The sequence below is a fragment of the Eublepharis macularius genome, chromosome 17 (assembly GCF_028583425.1).
Source record: "Eublepharis macularius isolate TG4126 chromosome 17, MPM_Emac_v1.0, whole genome shotgun sequence".
Lineage (NCBI taxonomy): Eukaryota > Metazoa > Chordata > Lepidosauria > Squamata > Eublepharidae > Eublepharis > Eublepharis macularius.
The window spans coordinates 32,038,947-32,060,618 of NC_072806.1; the positions used below are offsets into that span (position 1 = coordinate 32,038,947).

At 47.4% G+C, this 21,672-nt stretch overlaps 1 protein-coding gene across 1 annotated transcript in view; it reads right to left on the reverse strand.

Moving 5' to 3' along the window:
* Positions 1-21,219, reverse strand: part of P2RX5 (purinergic receptor P2X 5) — a 33,784-nt gene extending 12,565 nt beyond the window's left edge. The window contains exons 1-7 of the mRNA XM_055001592.1: positions 21,083-21,219; positions 8,088-8,238; positions 6,125-6,196; positions 4,569-4,644; positions 3,468-3,564; positions 3,284-3,364; positions 1,753-1,891 (exon numbers count right to left, since the gene is read on the reverse strand). Of these exons, the coding sequence (XP_054857567.1) occupies positions 1,753-1,891; positions 3,284-3,364; positions 3,468-3,564; positions 4,569-4,644; positions 6,125-6,196; positions 8,088-8,238; positions 21,083-21,219 (753 nt within the window). The remainder of the gene's footprint in view (positions 1-1,752; positions 1,892-3,283; positions 3,365-3,467; positions 3,565-4,568; positions 4,645-6,124; positions 6,197-8,087; positions 8,239-21,082) is intronic.
* Positions 21,220-21,672: the final 453 nt, after the last annotated feature.

Here is a 21,672-nt window from a genome sequence, read left to right on the forward strand (position 1 = left end):
AGCAAGGCTTGTGTAGAAAAATCTCTTGGCAGATTGTGTCAAATATAGTGGAAGAAGTGGGTGAGGAGTCATATCTTGATTTTATGTCTCAGGCTTCAAGATAACAACAACAACAACAACAACAACAACAACAACAACAACAACATTCTATTTATATACCGTCCTTCAGGACAACTTAACCGCCGCTCAGAGTGGTTTACAAAGTGTGTTATTATTATCTTCATAACAATCGCACTGTGAGGTGGGTGGGCTGAGAGAGCTCTGAGAGAGCTGTGACTGACCCAAGGTCACGCAGCTGGCTTTAAGTGGAGGAGTGCGGAATCAAACCCAGTTCTCCAGATTAGAGTCCTGCTGCTCTTAACCCCTACACCATCTTATTTAAGAAAAGGTCTCTTTTCCTTACTTCAAAACCTGTATTTTTTGCCGCCCTCCTTCTCTTGAATATCAGCCTGAGGAAGAATTCTGTGCAACTCTAAATGCGTAGCCCTAAGCAAAGTTACACCTTTCCAAGTCCATTGACATTAATGAGCTCAGAAGAGTGTAACTCTGCTTAGCTCACAGCCTTCCTGTGCATCTCATTTTTATCCTGGCCTTCCCCAAAAGAGCTCAAGACAGCAGTACACCGTGTGGGCTATTCTATTTTTATCTTCATGGTAACTCTTTGAGGTAGCTGATCGGAACGCAGGTGTTGCTGGTACAAGTCCAGCATTCTACCCCCATACTGGCCGTCATCTTGGACATCCTAAATTTTGAAGGCAAATGGGTTCAAATCAAGCCAAAGGTAACGCCTCAGTTCTTCTGTGCAACCAATGTGGCTTTTAATACATTTGTGTGTGAGGGAGGGAATCTATGATTTCAGTAGCACTAGATGCAGGTATGGCTTCAAGTTTGGGAGCCCCAAGGAAAGATGCCCTCCAGTGGCCCTCCACAAAGCTCACCATCCACATCTATAGGATGGGATGGAGCCTTATTTTACAGGCTCCTTGAAGGCCCAACTTCATTGGTTTCTTTTTGGCAATTTTATTCGATCTTTACACCATTTTTACACAAATTTTAATAGTAATATTTCTAACATATTTTGTTAGTACACTGAAAAAAAAAAGATCAGTGTAGTTTCATCCCAAGTCGAGAGAAGTGATGTCAGAAACAGGAATTGTCTACCCATAACAGCGTAGCCACAAAAATTGATAGGATTCCTCAATGGAAGAAGTCTCTGATCAGCTATGCCTGAGAAGATGCCTGCTTCAAGACTTGGCCTTCACTAGATGGAAAAAAGGAGAGGGGAGATCTGTCTAAAAGAGGAGAACAGATATCTGGCGGACAGGGCCAGCCCGCCCATTGAGGCCGGTGAGGCCGCCTCCTCAGGACGCTAAGGCGCCAGAGGGGCACCAGCCCAGGGGCAGGGGTGCACGCTACAGAGCTGCCACCGCTGCTGGCCAGGAGGGCGAGCTAGCGGTGGCAGTGTGGGGCAGCTGAGTGGGCAGCCTCCCGTTAAGTTGCTCTGCGGGCCAGGCGCAGCCAGGGCAGCCGGCTGCACCTGGCCCGTAGAGCAACTGAACAGGAGGGCTGGAAGGCCCCCTGTGTGCACGCCAGCCCCTACATGATGACGTCACACAAAGTGACATCATCACGCAGTCCGGTGCGCGCGCGCACAGAGGCAGCCTTAAGCTGCCTCAGGTGCCGGTGACGCTGGAGCCGGCCCTGCTGGCGGACATGTCACATGGGAGGAAGTGGAAATGCTGAGTTCCATACCTCTGATGCCATTTCCTGAAAGTTGCTCCCAGCCCACCTGACAAGGTTCCCCAGAAGGAATATGGGGCAATAAGGATGCTCCGGTCCGTAGCGGCAAGTTTTCAAATAGGTGTTGTCTTCCGTGTCCAGAACATTGGTCCTGCATTGGAGTAAAAATAAACAGTGCATAGTTTGCTCTCCTGAGCCATCTAATTATGAATTAGGGTTGCGAACCTCCAGGTGAGGCCTCCAGGTCTCCCAGAATTACAACTCATCTCCAGACCACAGAGATCCGTTCCCTGGAGAAAATGGTGGCTTTGGAAGGTGAAATCTATGGCATGATACCACTGCCCAGACTCCACCCCCAAATAACCAGGAATTTCCCAACCTGAAGTTGGCAACCCTACTACCAATGTTGCAATGAACTGCCCTACTGGGGAGATATTATCTACAGTACCACAGAGTTCAATAATTCCATCAGTACAGAGAACACTAGCGCTGATAGTTCTACATGTAGAGTGAGGATTCTCTAACAGAAAATATCTGTATTCTTGTTGAACTACAACTTCCACAGTTACACTGAAAGGAAACCAATATTCATTTTTAATGTAGATATGCCCTGAGAAAGAGTAGCTGCTGGCAAACCTTACATGAGCCAAAGCTGTTATGCTGCAGCAGCATAGGCCAATACCATTCCACGTTATGTTCTGCACCCCTAGGACTCAGAAAGTAATCATAGACTCCAGAGGCGAGGAAGAATGGCTGACCCCCTGAGCTTCTGGGCAGAGGGGGGTATTAGACTTAATTCTCTACATTAAATATGTTACAAAGAACATCTCTTTCATTTCATAGTCTTTGGGCCCTTCTGTTCTACACAGTGTGTACGCATGTGTATATATGCCCCAAGTCTGATCAATACTACACCATATAAGCTCAATACCCATATAGTGGCGTATATCTATAAATCTGTATCTGTCTTCAGATTTAGGCTGACCTTCACGCATTTGAATAAGCAAGCTCTGAGCCACAAAATGTTTATCACACAGCCCGTGGTGGCCTTTGCTGTTAGGACAGGCTTCAGTGGATGAAGCTGCAAAGGATTCGGTTAGGAGGTATGAATATGATAAAACATCCAGATGGAAAACTGGCACAGAAAAAGGGAGGTTTAAGAAGGAGGGGGATTGTTTGGTTGGTTTAAAAACATTTAAAAGAATTTCAGAAAGAAGAGCAGGAAACAATTTGATTTGTCGTTAAGAGGGTAAGTGGATCAGAACAAAGATTTATCGGGTCCAATATTGTTTCCAGCAGTGAGCAGCAAAATACCCCTTAGGAAGCTCAAATGCAGGTCCTCACACACACCCAGACATCCTATTGTGTGTTCCTAACCTCAGTATATGGAGGTTCTAATGAAAAAAGCTCATCACTATTATTAGTCAATTTGCTGATATACCTCTCCAATCCATGAATCTTCACTGAAGCTATCTAAAAGCTAGCAATTCTGCAAGCAGAAAGCTTCAGAGAGAGAGAGAGAGAGACAGAGACCAGCACTTACTTTGAGAATTTAAACTTGGGAAAGCGAATGGAATTCTTGATGTAAATGGTGAAGTTTTCCGCATTTGCCAGAAGAAGTTTTCTAAAAAAGAAAGGACGGATTTCTTGGATTAGTGGTATTTCTAACAGCTGGCGTATGATAAAAAATTTGAAATGATTGAAAAAATGCACAGATAGGAACCAACCTGGGTTTGCCTTTCTTCTCTACTGGACACCAAGCAAGTATTTCACATGTCCCACTTATCTGGCCTCCAATCTTCAAGCAGCGTCCTGTCTTGACCCCTGCAAGGCGACCGAGGATAAGGAGAAAAAGATCAGGCAGTGCAATGGACAGGGATTTTTTTCAGCAGGAACGAGGTGGAACGGAGTTCCGGCACCGCTTGAAAATGGTCACATGGCCAGTGGCCCCACCCCCGATCTCCAGACAGAGAGGAGTTTAGATTGCCCTCCGCGCCGCTGTGCGGAAGGCAATCTAAACTCCTCTCTGTCTGGAGATCGGGGGCGGGGCCACCAGCCATGTGACCATTTCCCCCTAGGGAAAAACTCCCCCCTTGTTCCAACTGACCCAAAGTGACATCATTGTGCGGTCCTGAGTTCCACCATTGAGTTCCACCACCTCTTTTCCCAGGAAAAAAGCCCTGGCAATGGACCTTCTGAATGCTTCCTTTTTTAAAAAAAAGGCATCTGGGAAAGAAACCTTGCCAATGTTCTCAATTTCTTTTGTCTTATTATGTTTGTTATTAATTTATTTTTGACTCCCTTTTGCTATAACCTTTTTGTTAAATTAGAGTTGCTTCCCTGATGATTCCTTATATATATATTTATATATATATATAATATTTATATATATATAAAACAAACAAAGCACAATACAATCACAAAATCAGATAGAAGAGCTGGGTAACATTCCTCTCTTAAGATGGAATCCAAGTTTTTCTCAAAGGCAGAACTGTCCATTGTGCAGAAACAAATTATGTTTTTTGCAAACCCACTTTTGCTCATACTGGGATGGGGGGTGTTTTGTACCTATTTTATGGCACTTTGATGCCACCGATATGCTAGTTACCACTGACATGCGATTGATACAAAATAATGATAATATTGCATGACTTCATTGAAGAAAATGGTGAAAGGAAACAAAGTGGTGCAAAAATAAACCTTTGGAGTCATACAAGGGAGAAATGAAGGTTAAACCATGATTTTGGAGTCAAGTGGTGGGCCTGCAGAATTCAGGAGCATCACCAAAGGGGAAAGGGCACTTAAATCAAACCAAGAAAGGGCTTTACCATTGCCAGAAATCACAACTTCCCCCGCTGGACAGTCACTGTTCTGATAACAAAGAGCATCCGGTATGCCAGGACTCTGTAAGCAGAGGAGAAACAGGGCCAGTGATTCTGGGGCCCTGGGCAAAAGGCAAGGATGCACCCCCCCTCCTTTGTTCCCACCTCTCCATCTGCACTAGAATAAAGTACTCCATTTTCACACTGCATGTTCTTCAGATATGCACTGCAGTTTGCATTTTGACCTTCGTCTTTTTTCCTTCACCATTTTCTCTCACCTCACCGGCCCATCCCTGCCTCCTCAGCAATTGCCCAGCCTGCTGCCTAGCTAAGGCTACCCCCGAAGAAAGAGCATAGATCCCCTACGGACATTTTAAAGGCTCCTTTTCTTATACCAATGTACTGGATTACCCTGGTCAGGCCTGCTTCAGATATAGGCATGCACTTTAGAAGCCCTAAGCATCGAGTTAGCTTTCCTGTATCAAATCATTTAACACCTGGCAACAGGTACAATTGACCTTTAGCTTCCATTATAAGCTTTTATTATTAAAACATAATTATTTAATATTCCTAATATCCGCGCAATCAACAGAAAATCATACTATCCATTATAACTACATGGATCATTAAAGGAGAGCCATTATGCGAGTCCAAGAAAGTATCTTACCCAAAGATAAGCAGGTTACAGGCAAGGAACCCCTTCTAGGAAGAAGCTCCCGATCAACAGGGCCGGATCGAGTGGGGGCAGGGGGGGTAGTCTGCCTCCGGCACCACCAAGGAGGGGGCACTGGGCGCAGCTTCCAGCCGCTGGGAGTGTGCAGGCGGCCTCCCAGCCCCCCGTGCTGCCTTTCGCCTGCCCCGCAGGACAGGGGGCAGGTGAATGGCGCAGGCAGCTTCCGATCCCAGCCCCGTGCTGCCTCCGCCAACTCGCGGCGGCATGCTCTGCCCTGCGTGATGATGTCACAGAAGTGACATCATCACGCAGCGCCGGGAGCACGTGCTGGGTTGCCCTGGGTGCCAGCAACCCTAGATCTGGCCCTGCCGATCAATTCAGCTTGCTCAACACAGTGTTGAGCAGTGTGTTGAGGAAGTAAATTCTCCCCCCCCCCCTTTCCCTTCTTGATCAATTCAGCTTCTCATAGTTATAGGGCTTCAAAATTACTAACAATAACTGATCGTCTCACTTTCAGAAGGGCTCACGTTCTTGGTTAACTAATTGTCTTATAACTTCAAACACCGGACAAGGATATCTATATTTGAAACGTCCTCTTAAAATATATCAAAATGGTCAGTTAATTCTTGCAACATTTTATCTTAACAGAAGGTCCACCCCCTTTCCCTAGTGCAGTATCCCCAATCCACCCCAGCCCCCTTCACAGCTGGGTTTTTTGGTCCACATTTCCCACCTGGAGTTGTAGTCCTGAAACCCCACCCCAACTTCGTTAGCTCTGCAGTGCCTTCTGATTGGAAACAAAAGTTGGCTGGTTTGAGACCCCCGTGTCTGAACTGTCTTCGCTGAACTCTTCTCTCTTGCCCATCCCTTCATTTGTCTTTGTTCCTACCTCAGCACACGTGTCCTGGCGCTGGTTTGGAGTGACGATCAAATTGGTCATTACGAAGAAGACGCTTTCGCCCTACATGGGGAGAAGGAATCAGAAAAAGAAGGTTTTTTTAAAAAATGGCTCAGACAAGCTGATAATGTGTGTGTATGTGTGTGTGTGTGGATTCAGTCAGGCTTGAAAGCATTACAAATCAGTGAGAAAAGTTAGCATCTGCCTCAGGAACAAATTGTGCAGGCATGATGATGTTGCTAAATCTGTGTGTTTAATTCACATTCCTGTTTTTTCCTACAGAATTAAAGAGGGCTTGTAGAGACTAGGAAATTTCATGATGCCAAGTACCTTGCTGGGTGCTGTTATGCCAACAGGAACTGAACCCAGGCATGATGGAGGGGTGCCTGACTGCTGCCTCTTTCCTGTTTGTGTATAGAAGTCCCCAAAACACACAATGCAGCCCCCTTGCTAGCTTTAAGAAGGTCAAGATCTCTGGCATACATCTCTTGGGACAGATCTCTTTGGAGCCCTCAATTGCTCTAAATTAATTTTTTTTTAGTCCCATTTGCAGGAAGGGTGGGGTATAAACAGGGTTTTTTTGCTGGGAAAAGAGGTGGTGGAACTCAGTGGTGGAACTCAGGACCGCACAATGACACCACTTTGTGTTAGCTGGAACAAGCGGGGAGTTTTTTAAAGTTTAAATCACCCTCAGTGAAAAAGTGTGTGGAGGGCCATCTAAACTCCCCTCTGTCTGGAGATCAGGGGGTGGGGCCACCGATCATGTGACCATTTTCAAGAGGTGCCGGAACTCCATTCCACCGCGTTCCAGCTGAAAAAAAGCCCTGGGTGTAGGTCAAATAAAATAAACTGCAGATGCGATTAATGCAAATATAATATTAAAAATGTGTGATTTTAAAATGTTGTAAAACAAACAAAGGAAAGAGTGAGCTCCACTAATGAACACTGGCAAAACAAAAATACTTGCAGTGAAAGTAAATCAAGTCTGGTTTGGGAAATTCCTGGAGATTTGGGGGAGTGGGGCCTGGAGAGAATGGGGTTTGGTGAGGGGAGGGAGATCCCTGGGGAGGGGTGAGGGCAGAGCCCAGGAAGGAAGAGACTCAGTGGGGTATAATACTATAGAGTCTACCTTTCAAAGCATCCATTTTCTCCGGTGGAGTTGATCTCTGTTGTCTGGAGATCAGTTGTCATTCCAGGAGATCTCCAAGCCTCACCTGGAGCTTGGCAAATTCAATGGTGTTGCCAACTCTGGGATGGGGAAATTCCTGGAAATTTGGGGGTGGGATAGGCTTGCCAGATGCTGACTGATGGCAAACTCCCAGTGATTCATGCCTCTGCCTCCTGATTGCTCACTTGTCTTTTGAAGAAAGCATAAGCTCCCACGGGAAGAGGGAAGCTGGGGAAATGGGCACACGTGCACCTAGGGCACGTGTCATTGCGAGTGTGACTTGGAAGCAATGTCCTCTTGCCAGAGCCAATTCTTTAAAGAAGTGACTTCATTGACTGGGCTGCTTACCTGAGGGCCCATGGCTGATCAGTTTAGGGAGGGGAGAGACCTCAGAGCCAAGCTACAAGTGACGCCTGACACAGGTTGGACACTTGTCAGCTTCCCTCAAGTTTTGATGGGAAATGTAGGCGTCCTGGTTTTACAGCTTGGCTCTCCATTACAGCTGCAAGACCAGGATGCCTACATTTCCCATCAAAACTTGAGGGAAGCTGACAGGTGTCCAACCTGTGTCAGGCGTCACTTGTAGCTTGGCTCCCAGTGGGATATAATGCCATAGAGTCTATCCCCCAAGGCAGCCATTTTCTTCAGGGGAACTGATATTTGTTTTCTGGAGATCAGTTGTATTTCCAGGAGATCTCCAGACCCCACATAGGGCTTGGCAACCGTACATGAGAATGAATCAAAAGTGGGGGGGGGACCACAGTAAAATCAAGCCCCTCTCAGTACCTGTGGGGGGATGACGTAGTCAGCAACATCCCACAGGCGTTCACCCAGCTCTGAGGTGTTGGTGAAGGCCACGCCTTTCAGCTTGGTGATGACAGAGCTCTGGATGGAAGTGTCCACGTCTTGGTAGCCTTTCTTGACAACAAACACCCACCTGAAAAGCCACAAAAAGAGCCACAGTGGTGAACTGGGGCCAAAGGTTGTCCAAAGGGAGAATAATTCACCTCTGTGGAGCATATAATGAATTCTGGATATACTCAGAGATATAGGACTAATGTTCTTTTAGGATTAATGCTTCTTTTGTTCCGGAGTTGGATCCCAGCAAAGGAATTCAGGTCTGGAGAGGAACTCTTGTCCTAAGCCCTTTGGGCAGGCTCAGAGATTGAGATTAGCTCTCATCGTCGATGCTACCGAAAGCCAGTTTGGTGTAGTGGTTAAGAGTGCGGGACTCTAATTTGGAGAGCCGGGTTTGATTCCCCACTCCTCCACTTGAAGCCAGCTGGGTGACCTTGGGCTAGTCACAGCTCTCTCAGAGCTCTCTCAGCCCCACCCACCTCCCAGGGTGTTTTGTTGTGGGGATAATAATGGCATACTTTGTAAACTGCTCTGAGTGGGCATTAAGTTGTCCTGAAGGGCGGTGTATAAATCAAATGTTGTTGTTGTTGTTGTTGTTACTCTTTTCCCTCTCTGGAATTCTGTGCCTGATGCAGAGAGGAAAATGCAAGCCAGAGAAAATAGCTTTTCCTGGTGAATAATAACAACATTCAATTTATATATTGCCCTTGAGGACAACTTAATGCTCACTCAGAGCAGTTTACAAGGTGTGTTGTTATTATCCTTACAACAATCACCCTGTGAGGTGGGTGGGGCTGAGAGAACTCCTAGAAGCTGTGCCTGATCCAAGGTCACCCAGCTGGCTTCAAGCGGAGGAGTGCAGAATCAAACCTGGCTCTCCAAATTAGAGTCCTGCTGCTCTTAACCACTACACCAAACTGGCTGTCAAAGGCCATGAGGTTGTCTTCCTCCAATATCTCCTGACACCAACATCTTTTTGGGTCATTGTTTAGTCAATGAACACACCCAGCCCAATTTGGGCAGAAGATTAACCTGGGATATACCAGTCAACGCTGCCTTCAACATCATCAGGTATGTGGGGCAACATACCAAGATATAAAATGGTGATACTACATTTTCCAGGTATGGGTGGCACTTCTGACACACACAGTAGCCATTTCCTCCTTTCAGGCCACAAAAATGTGGGTCAATAATTTCAAAATCTCTTTGCAGATGGGCTAGTATATATACCTTTTACTTAAAAAGAGGTTACTAATCTGTGCCGACACAATCCAAATTACATTGGCAATCCAACATAAACAATGCACATTTGTATAATTTCTCCTTGTGGGGTGAAAGCATAAAGCTTGGCAGGGCCCTGAAAATCTTCCTCAGCCTCCCTATGGCTTCTGCAGTTTCAGTACATGTCACATTCTCATTTCTCAGTGTTTTCTTCACAGCCATAAGGTTTACTTGTTAAGACAAGTTAAAATATATTATAATGACACAGCCAGGGCTTTTTTTCAGCAGGAACGTGGTGGAACGGAGTTCCGGAACCTCTTGAAAATGGTCACATGGCCGGTGGCCCCGCCCCCTGATCTCCAGACAGAGGGGAGTTGAGATTGCCCGCTGCAGCGGGCAATCTAAACTCCCCTCTGTCTGGAGATCAGGGGGCGGGGCCACCGGCCATGTGACCATTTTCTCCGAGGGCAACCCACTGAGTTCCACCACCCCTTTTCCCAGAAAAAAAGCCCTGGACACAGCAGTGTCGTTATAATAACTTCCTAGAGTTATCACAGAACAGCTGGAAAACTAACTGCAGCTGGATAGTGCTATCAGCTGTGTAATTAGGATGCAACAAGGTCTTACTAATTAGAGTAGTTACACCCTATTATTCTTGTCCTCTGCTTTCCGTTGCTCCACCACCCACCCGATCAGAATCAAACAACAGAATAGATGAAATAAATTAAAATAAATAAAACGTCCCACAACCCGGCTGAGGAAAGAGAGCAGAAATGTCCTCTAAGGCAGGGGGCAAAACTCACACACCAACAGCCATAAGGACTAGAAACATGATCTTTTACAAATGCAAACTGGAAGCTGAATGTGGTGGCCGCATTCTCCACGTCTTCCTCCACTCCTGCGGAATCTCTGTATTTACCCCTAGGTTAACTCCACAAGCCGATATTCCTCATTCTGCACTCACCGATACCACAAATATGCAGAGGCATTCAGACAACACAGGCCGTCGTCACACGGGCATCTCTTCCGTTAAATTTACAGCATATAGCGTCCTACCTGTTATCGGCACAGTAACGTTTCTTTGGGTCACCTAACGGCTCTTCGCGCCACCAGCTGTCCACACCGAAGCACTCTGTTCTGTTCTCTCTAACTGCGCAGAAGCAGCTCCTCCCCCCCTTTTTTATTATTCTGGCGTTTAATTCCGCTATAACGGAATAACAGCATATAAACATTCCGTTAGAGCAAAACATTACGACCCTTTTGTTTTTCCAACTTTGAAATGATATAAATAGCCCTTTGCCTGCAGAAAACTCCCTGTCTGACGTGATCCCCATCGCTGAAGACTCTGCCATGGCGACTGAGTCATTTTTACTTCAGCAGAAAGTTTGCAATGTGTTATGTCGTTATGGTGTTATAAGGACATAATAAAATTTAAAAAAGGGGAGTCGCAGGAAGAAATGGATTCTGGGATTGAAGGGAGGGCATAGGACGATGTGAGGTGAAATACATCGATGTGAGGCATTCACACTGAGGCACAAAATAGCGCGACTATCAAGCACAAAGCAGAAGAGAGAAAATCGCTACAGTGTTGGAATAAGGTGGGTGTTTGCCGGGAAATAGTGCCATTTTAGCGCTAAATAAAAGCCCGTGTGACGACGGCCACAGTCCACATAGAATGATTCTACACACTTTCCCTGATCATCCCCTCACAACCTTCACCATCACACAGCCCAACATCAGAGGTCTTTCTTTAAAAAAATGGAAATTGCTATATTGGTATAGCATTATAGTGTTATAGCAATGAATGTAGCATTTATAGGGGGGGGGGGGTTAAGCCAGCAGAAGCCCTCCGATGGCACCAGAAGGGAAACTGCAGCTGTAAGTTATTGATGGCTGCAAAATAGCTGGCAGTAAAATAGCGAAACAGTGCGAAGGAGGTTCAAAAATACTTGCCTTCCCATCCACATGGAACACAAACCTGCCTGGACTGTAATCTTTCAGGAAAGATTTGCCAAGCAGGTACTCAGTTTACATTCCTTTTGATGAGAGACACTGAACAAATAAGAACATCCGACTCTCACTGGATCAGAACAATGGTCCGTGTAGTCCAGCATCAGTTTCCCACAACAGCCAACCAGATGTCCTGGAAGGGCCACAAGCAAAGGCACAGATATTAAAGCCTTTGTCTGCTGCCACCCTGTCCAGCAAAGGTATACTGCCTTTGAACATGGGGGTTCCATTTAGCCATCACAGCCAATAGCTTTAAAAAGGAATCAGGTATGGAAGAGAGAGTTGCCAATGGCTATCTAAACTTAAGGCCATTGCTACACGCCGCAGCAGTGAGCACCACAAGTGGAATTACATATCATGCGAGGAAGAGCTTTCTTTTACTGCCTTGGTTATTACAAGTCCTTTGTGCTATTCACTTGATCTGCAAACTTACCAATGGAACATTTGTGGAGGCATACAGGGATTTCTAGAGGGGAAGGTGACCCTTAGAGAACAATTTGTGCAGCCCCAGAAAGGATGTACTTCCACACCCCATTAACCTCTTATGGAAATTCTCAGCTTTCTCTTTCTCGTGATGTTTTCCTCTTTTGAAAACTCCAAATCTCTTTTTAAACCCCCAAATCCCATGCCCGCTCTGCTTCAGGTTTGATAAGTGGCCCATTCCAAACAGTTGGAGAGAGATTATTATCCCAGTTATTAGCAGACCATCTCTTGGCATTAACCCCAGTTATGGATGTACACAGGGCTTTTTTTCTGGGAAAAGAGGTGGTGGAACTCAGGACCGCACAATGATATCACTTTGGTTCGGCTGGAACAAGGAGGGAGTTTTTTAAAGTTTAAATTGCCCTCAGTTAAAATGGTCACATGGCCGGTGGCCCCGCCCCCTGATCTCCAGACAGAGGGTAATTTAGATCACCCTCTGGGCTGCTCCGGTGCGGAGGGCAATCTAAACTCCCCTCTGTCTGGCGATCAGGGGGCGGGGCCACCGGCCATATGACCATTTTCAAGAGGTGCCGGAACTCCATTCTACCATGTTCCCGCTGAAAAAAAGCCCTACATTTTCAGACGCCTTGATCCTGATTTGTTTGCTCCCCCTGCCATCTTTATGCATTTAATGCAAAAACAAGCATCAATTTAAACAGCAATAGTTCTGTTTACTGATATTGCTGGGCAAGGGGAGAGCTGCAGTATCATGCGGGGGGGGGGGACCCAGTCTGGAACTGGGTTAATTTTCTAATCAAAACACTGTGGCTGTGAAATTTGATAACATTTGTAATGTACCTTCACTAGCCTTGCCATATGAAGAGGACAGCCATCACGGGCCATCACGGGCACTCCCTGTCCCCCACTGGCTTTCAATAGAGTGGGGGGATGTCATAATGCAGTGCCACAACGTCACTTCTGACTAGGAAATTGGAGTGATATTGACACATTGCACAACACTCTAGGAATGCTCCCCGTCCATATGGTTTTTATTACAGAGATCAGGGAAAGTCCTAGAATGCCGCACGATACAGATCACTTCCAGGTTCCTTAGCCAAATACCATCACGGTCTCGCACAACACCATTTTTTCCAAGTACCGTCCCCCAAAATCTCCCGCAGCTGATGGGCCAGGGTTGGCAACAACCCTCATGCTTGTCCTCCCCTCCCCCTCCACCTGCCCCTGCCCCTCTACTTCCTCAAAAAAGGAAGCAAATGTTTTGATGCCACCAATATGACCCACCTTAGGTCGGGCTCCACCCCACTAGCTGAAAGCCAGTGATCTATTGGACTGTGGAGCTGTGTTCTCTGCAGCTAGAATTTGACCCTTCTGTCGTACCAGCCATGTGTTTGGCTCAGATGGAACTCAAAACCATCCAGCAAGGCCTCAGTTTGGCACAGGTTGGGTTGCTATAGAAGCAGCTTTACTACCTCGTATTAATTATATCTTTGAGCAAAAAACACTTTAAAGCAATCCACTCCTGTTCTTCAGGCCTTCTGCTGAAACAGAGTAAGCAATGACCTTTTGGTTGAGGGAGGAGGCATTGGGGCCAAATGTGACTCAGGTCCATATTCCCACGTTCTCACCACTACATCATTTGAGCTTGCAGTCACTGCAAACTCAGGTGAGGCTGTGACCCAGCAGGCTAACTGCAGACTGCTTTGGAGACTCTGGAATTTCTCAGCCTTGCTGTTTCAACCCTCAAATTACCATTTCAATGCAGTTTCTCAAGTGAGCAAATCAAGCCTGCTATTGTTTATTTCTGTGCCTTTTTCTGGTTCCTCACATCAATGCCCGTTTTTTCCCCATCAATTACATAAATGTGGCATTTAATATTCTTTTTCTTTGGATTTTTTTGGGCTGTACCCGTAAAATTATGTCTTCAAGTCTCTCCAAACAATGGGGAACATGGGGTTTTGTCTATGAAATTTCAAACGACATAATAATACTCACCATTATAGTCTCTCTAATGGCACAGCTCCTGTAGACTGTGAGCTAACCATACGGAACTGCAAAGCAGAATTTTCCTTGTAAATATTTTATCTTACTATATAAAAAGCAAGCCGTATTGACGATGACTCACTTTTTATCCCTGTGCAGGCGCTATCTGTCCTGTGCAAGGATAAAGAGTAGTCACCAATACGGCTTGCATACGAGGGGCCGGGAGGTCTGGCATGCCCCTCCCAAGGCTCTGTAGCCGCCGCGGGAGGGCCCGCACTACTGCCCGGCACACAGGCAGGGAGGGCCGCACTCCTGTGCTGGCTTTCTTCGTCACTGCAGCAGCCTCCTTGGGGCTTTGGAGGGTTGTGCCACTGTAGCCACTGAGTCACCGGGGAGGCCAACCATACCAGCCTGGCCCTCAGCACGCCCCAAGCAGGCTGGGGTGTTGCAACGGGCCATGGAGTGCTCCTGCGCACCGCACCAGCCCAATTTCCACCTGTTTGAGGCCAAATTGGGCCAGTGCGGGGCACAGGAACGCTGCCAGGGCAGTGCAGCGGCCCCTAGAGTGCTCCTGTGCTCTGCACCAGCCTGATTTCTTCCCATTTGAAGCTGAATTAGGCCAGTGCAGAGCTCAGGAACGCTGTTAGGGTGGCGCATTGGGCCCTGGAGTGCTCCTGTGCTCTGCACCAGCCTGATTTCTTCCCATTTGAAGCTGAATTGGGCCAGTGCAGAGCTCAGGAATGCTGTTAGGGTGGCGCATTGGGCCCTGGAGTGCTCCTGCGCTCTGCACCGGCCTGATTTTGGCCCATTTGAGGCCAAAATTGGGCTGCTGCAGAACGCAGGAACGCTGCTGGACCAGCACATGCCCTCACAACTTGGCCCCACTAGAACCTGTCGTATTGTTAAACACAATGGGCTTTGTTGCTAGTTTTCTATAATTTGTTTATTTAATCTTTCTTTAGATTCTCCTCATGTCTCTTATATTCAAACAAACCCAAAATAAATTTCACTACTGGGTCTGTAATAGCTAAATCGAAACCACCAAGCAAAAGTTGGAGCTTTTTTTCTATAGGCATGTCTATATCGGGAACTAGCAGATCGATGAATTGTGCTCTTAATTGCTTATATCTTTGACAGAAGAATAAAACATGCTCCAGAGTTTCAATAGAGCCAGTTCCACATCCACATAAGCGCTCGGAGTAGCTTAGCGCAGTGGGAAGTACATTGAATCTGGCTAAGAAAAAGGCTCTCCTATAGAGTTGCCAGCTCCAAGTTGGGAAATTCCTGGAGATCTGGAGAGTGAAACCTGGAGAAAGTGGGGTTTGGGGAGGGAAAGGACCTTGACAGGGCATAATTCCATAGAGTCCACCCCCCAAAAGTAGCCATTTCCTCCGGGTGAACTGATCTCTGTGGCCTGGAGACCAGTTGCAATTCCGGGAGATCTCCAGCCACTACCTGGAGGCTGGCAACCCTACTCTCCTATAAGCTGAGATGGTATACGGACAGCAAGAATTTAACGACGTAAACCCTCCCCAAAACAGGCGAGACCCCTTGATCACCATTACAGTGTGCTTTCAGACATTCAAAGCATTCCAAATATATTATCTTCCCGTCAACCTTCTGTCAACCTTGGGGGAAAAAACAGGCCAGCATTTTCATCCTCATATTGCAGACGGGGGTTAGGGTGGGTTAGGGAAAGGGGCAGAAAGCCGTTTGCCTGGCGAATCTTAGTAAAAGAGCTATTTGAACAGGGGACCTCCTCATTTGACCACTGTGCAGGGGTCATTTCGTAGAAAAAGAGCATAACTCTTTAGCATAAATCATTAGCATCTGCCACGCCCCTTGACATCACCAGAAGTGTGTCATTAGCATGACTGATTTGCATAAGCCACACCCCCTGACATCACCTATCCTGGCTATTTTGGACCCAATCCTGGCCATTCAGGGCCAAAATTGGGTCCAAAATGGCCCAAAAGGGGCTGAAAATGGCCCAAAAGGGGCCCAAAATGGTCAGGATCGGGCCGCTGCTGAGCGGGAGAGTGATCCAGCACCCATCAGAGGCCCTATCCGGGCCATTTCGGCCCCAATCCAGGCTGAAACGGGCCCAAAATGGCCGAGAGTCAGGAGGGTGGGGCCACTTGACATGAGACCTCTTTGGGGAACTGCCGGAACTGCGTTCCTGCGCATTCCCCCTGAAATAAGCCCTGCCACTGTTTCTCTTTAACAAATGTGTCAAGAAAGTATCATGCAAGTGGTGAGTTTTCAAGGGATGCCCCCAGGATCCTTACTTGTTTTTAGGCCTGTCTTGCTGGAGCCAGCGTGGTGTAGTGGTTAGAGTGTCAGACTAGGATTTGGGAGATGCAGGTTCAAATCCCCACTCTGCCATGGAAGCTCACAGGGTGACCTTGGGCCAACAGCCTCATCTTAACCTACCTCGCAGGGTTATTGTGAGGATAAAATGGAGAAGAAAATGATGTAAGCTGCTTTGGATCCCCTGGAGGAGGGGTAAGGTCGGGTAAAAATGAAGCAAGTAAGTAAATAAATGGTATTTGCGCTCTCAAGAATTCTATGTCATTTAAGTGACTCACCTAATTGGCCAAAATACTTTGGGATAAGGGAAGGATGGAGATAAAACGGAAATGTAGGCAGCACTTGGAAGAAACAATCATCTTGATGTGTAATGTTCTTCCTGTTTCTTAAACTGATGGCTGGAAAATGGGCCAGGATGTTTTCTCGATAAGCGGGAGTCTGGGATGCTACCAAGTTTTGCAACCCCCATGTCTGGACTTGAAAATCCTGGTTTCAATTTCACTTCTTTCTTGTGTGAATCAAACCCAGTATGTTCACAGAAGGGGAAAGTGACATTAAAGAAGCGGGGCTGTGAAGTATGTCAGCATCCCAGACTCCTATCGAAGAAACATCATGAAGCAATCCTACACCATTAGCTGGCAATCAGTTTATAACACAATTTTTTAAATGTTATTTTTGTGTCTATTGCAAAGAAACTGTTTGAATGAATAATGCAAAGAGTGGTATGGGGGAAATGGTATGAAACTGCAATAAAGATGCCATGAAAGAAAGAGACAGATCGGGAACAGCAGCAATGAAAATAGGGAAAATGGAAAGGCTCATGAAGGCAATGTTCAAAAGAAAAAGAGATGCAAAAGAGAATATTTGTACATCCAGGGCTTTTTTTCAGCAGGAACGTGGTGGAACGGAGTTCTGGTACCTCTTGAAAATGGTCACATGGCTGGTGGCCCCGCCCCCTGATCTCCAGACAGAGGGGAGTTGAGATTGCCCTCCGCGCCAAGAGGCACAGAGGGCAATCTCAGCTCCCCTCTGTCTGGAGATCAGGGGGCGGGGCCACCAGCCATGTGACCATTTTCCCCTAGGGTGATTTAAACTTTAAAAAACTGTTCCAGCTGACCCAAAGTGACATCATTGTGCGGTCCTGAGTTCCACCACTGAGTTCCACCACCTCTTTTCCCAGAAAAAAAGCCCTGTGAAAATGAATGTAAATAAATTTTTTAAAGAACCTATTTGTCCAGTTCTCATGCAGAGTGGTTCTATTCTAGTTTATTCTACGGTTTCTCTATTCTATAGTTTTTCTCTCCCCGCCCCCCAAAAATTCTAGGAATTGTTTTTTATAGGTGCTAAGAATTCTTTGTTAAAAATCCCTCCTCCCCTGGGAATTACTGTTCCCAATCACTTCTTGAGAAGAAAATTATTATTAAAGCATTATGTCTACATGGTAGATATGCTCTGAGCCACACAGAGAGAAAAGAAACGGAAGAGCTATATGCATTACAAAATTAAAACTGGGTACTGCATAAGTGATGATGGAAATCATAGCCGATTTATGGCAAACCCTGCTGGGGTTTTCAAGGCAAGAGTTTTAGGTGGGTAGCCATGTTGGTCTGCAATAGAAAAGTAGGATTTGAGTCCAGTGGCACCTTAGAGACCAATAAAATTTTCAGAGTGTAAGCTTTCCAAAGTCAGAGCTCCCTTCTTCAGACCCCAGATCGGGTTTTGCCATTGCCTGCCACTAAATAGCAACTCTGGTCTTCCTTGGAGGTCTCCCATCAATTACTAACCAGGCCCAATCCTGCTTAACTTTCCAGATCTGATAAGATTGGGATTTCCTGGGCTATCCAGGTCAGGGCCCTATATATCGAGGTTAGGCTTAAAGACTGAATGTTTTGAAGATGCCGTAACTGTTATTGCAGAACCAACCAGATCTACTGCAGTGTTTCCTTTCCCAAAGCCAGTGTCATTCTAGTTGTCCTTATTAACTACCACCCTGCCCTAAATGCCAGGCTTCACCCTAACCTGTGATCTAAATGCAAGTTCTGTGCTCATTCGCATTCCACCTGTCCATTCTTTTCCAGCTGCTTTTTTAAAAAAGGCTTTCTCTGAGCTGTGGCTCAGCAAAGCTCATCTCCTACCACTAATTTTGTTAGTCTTACAGGTGCTACTGGACTCTTGCTCTTTTCCACCGCTACAGACAGACTAACACATCTAAACATCTTAAACTTTTCCCATTCATTTAGGCTGAATTTTCACCAACAAGGCTGTACCATTTCTGAGCTGCAGATACATAAAAGAAAATGAAACATGAAATTATTTAACATGGCCTTTCAAGCACTCCCATTTCAAGCTCAAATATCTCACCTTGTGGAGGGCATTAAACTAGATGGGCCGAACTGACAAAAGAAAGGACTTCTCCATACTACCTATAGGTAGCTTGTAGAACAATGTTGCAATGGCCAGTAGCTTGGGTGTGTGTAAAGTACTGTCAAGTCATAGCCAACTTATGGTGACCTCTCCTGGGGTTTGCAAGGCAAGAGACTAGCAGAGGTGGTTTGTCATTGCTTGCCTCTGCACAGCAGTCGTGGTCTTCTTTAGAGGTCTCCCATCCACTACTAACCAGCACCAACCCTACTTAGTTTCTGAGATCTGACAAGATCATACTAAACTAGGCCATCCAGGGCACATCTTAAATGGCTTTTAAAAGGGGATTAGACAACTTCATGGAGAAATGGCTATCAGCTATGATGGGCGAATGGAGCATCCATGCTCAGAGGCAGTAAATCTTTGAATGACAGTTGCTGGTGCGGGGAGCGGTAATAACAGAAGCTTTGGCCTCTGTGCCCTACTTGCGGGGTTTCCAGGACTTCTGGTGGGGCGCTATGGGAAATAGGACAATGCTGCAATCAATGGGCCTCTTGCCTGGTCCAGGAAGACTCTGTTGATGTTCTTACATTGCTTCTTCAGGACAATGGCAATCTATCCAGCATGCCGTTGAACCTGTGTGTTAAAATCAGATCTGCTTCTGAATTCTTCCAGCCGGGTGACGGAACACACAGTATGGGCAGGAAGGCGGCACTGAACTGTCTCACGGCCCAAGTTCTTCATCCTGTAACTGGGACATCCCAATTCTTTATTTGTCCCTAGTGGAAAACTGGAAGTAGTCCGGAAATTAAGAGCAATGAGGGGGGGGAGGCATAGATCATGGGAGATCTCATCAGGCCCTGACTGGATTTGCTGCTGGCTTGTTCTGTTTGAACCTCAGGAAGCCTTTAAAAAACACGCGAAGGGCAATTTAATTTAATCAACGGAATGATTCAAAGGCAAGTGATTCTGGAACGGAAAGTTATCATCAGTCCATGGCCCTAATCTTGTTAGACACGCTGTAAAGTTCGGCCATAGAAAAGATGGAACGATTGATAGTGTGTTGCTCGACAAACCCAGCAGAAATATCAGCTGCTCTACGTGCCTTTCCTCCTTGGTGCAACACTGTTGGCGGGACCCAGCCGAGCCCCTTCCCCCATAAGGTTTGAGCCTCCAGGTGGAGCCTGGAAATCTACTGGTGGCATTGTTCAATATTTCACCAATCGGTATCTCTGTCCACCAATCACCAGCTGATTGATGGGAGAAGGCTGATGGGCGGAAATGGGGGGGGCATGAGCCCGTCATCCCAACACAATGGCATTGCTTCTGGTGTGACCTGGAAGCAGTGGCATCGCGCCGGGGCCAACACTTTAACAATCGGTCAAAAACATGTTGCTGTTACTAAAAACATTTTATTAAAGAATCGGTCCTGGCACAACGTTGCCACTTCTGAGCTGTGCCAGAATGTTGCATCATTGCGCAGGGACATTGGGTGCACATGGACACCCTGGTACGTTCCTGCCACCCTCTCCACCTCCCACTGGTTGCTAGGAGGGAACTCGCAACCCTGTGACTGCCGGTATTACAACTGATCTCCGGACTACAGAGACCAGTTCCCCAGGAGAAAATGGGAGTTTTAAAGAGCAGAAAACAATAAGGATACCTCAAGAAACATTCCTAACTAATGTTACTGCTTGGAAGGGGGCTGTACAAATCAGCTGTCCCCCCTCTTTTGCATCTGCTGTTCCTGATTATTATGTTTAAAATTGCATAAGAGGGGGGTTAGAGCAAGGTCTGTCCACTCCAGCATCCTGTTTCTAACAGCGGGACAGCCACGTGCCTCTGGAAAGCCCGCCAGCTGGAGATAAAGGCAGCAGCCCTCCCCTCCCTGTTTTTCTCCAGCATGAGGTACACTGCCTCTGAACCGGGAGGTTCCATGTTGCTATCATGGATAATAGCTGTTATGCGTGCATTTATTCAACCCTTATTAAAATTGTTTTCCAAGTGCCGGGTGTCTCTACATAAAGCGCAAAGGAGGAAGAAGGGAATCTGCATGCATGCAACCGACAGGCACAGGGGGGGGGGGCTTGGGCAGCACAGGCTTTCTTATGCATTCCCCCATGTTGTCGGAAACCTTCCTTTTCATATTTGATAGTGCTGACCACCACTGGTCACTGCTGCGGCAGGCATGGCGAAATGCAAGTCAGCCCTTCCAGCGCTCCCAGACAAAGTGGGGCTTTTTTCTTTTTTGGAGTGACAGGCAAACTGATTCAGTCAACCACCTGGGGACCATGCCCAGCCCCACAACACACGATGCTCAGCGTGCCAGAGGCGAAGACCAAGCCGCCCTCCGCAAAATTGCACCTGATTTTCTCCCTGGCTGGTTAGATCCCAAGAAGAGTGTGGCAGGACCCGAGCAGAGGTCCGCCTAAGCCCAGGGGTCTCTTAGCAAGAGTGGGCAACCTCAGGGCAACCAGGGGGCGGGAGCATCATGCTGCGCGCCAGGCTCCCTGCATGGCATTGCTGGGCTCAAAGAGAGCCTCCCCCGGCGCCTTCCACCGGCACCCCCTCGCATGCAACCGCACACCCCTCCTTACCCCACGATGTAGGCCATAATAGACAGCTGGAGCGCTCGGTAGAGAATCCCCACTTTCTTGTTCTTGGCAATGACGTACTTCTCGGTCTTGTAGTCGAAGAGCGACAGGCACAGCGCCCGCCCGGCCCCCTGCCCCATCCTCCCGGCTGCCTCGGCATCAAGGGCGCCTCTGGGGAGGGGGAAGGAGCCACGCCGGCCCAGCCTTCCGCCGGAACCGGAGCCGCCAGGCAGCCCCGGGCCGGGCTGCCGCGTCCCCGTCCCCTGCGCCTGCTTCCAGACGCGGAGGGAAGGCGCTCCAGAGCGATGCGTCGCCGCAGCGGCGCAGGAATGCGGGCGGGCGGGCGCGGCAGGTAGAAGAGGAACCTCCTCGGGCAGGAAGCCCAAGGGAGGTTGCCAACCGGCCGGGAGAAAAATAGCCCAGCCCTTTGGTCGAGGTCGATCGTGCAGGAAGGCAGATAGCATCGCCTGGGAAATAACATCCCATTCAGCCTCTCTTAAAGGGACAGGGCATTTCCCCCCTCCCGCTCCCGGCAGTTGGCAACCCTAATTTCCCAGGACTGGGTCTTTTGCCCTCAGAGGCTACTGTTTGAA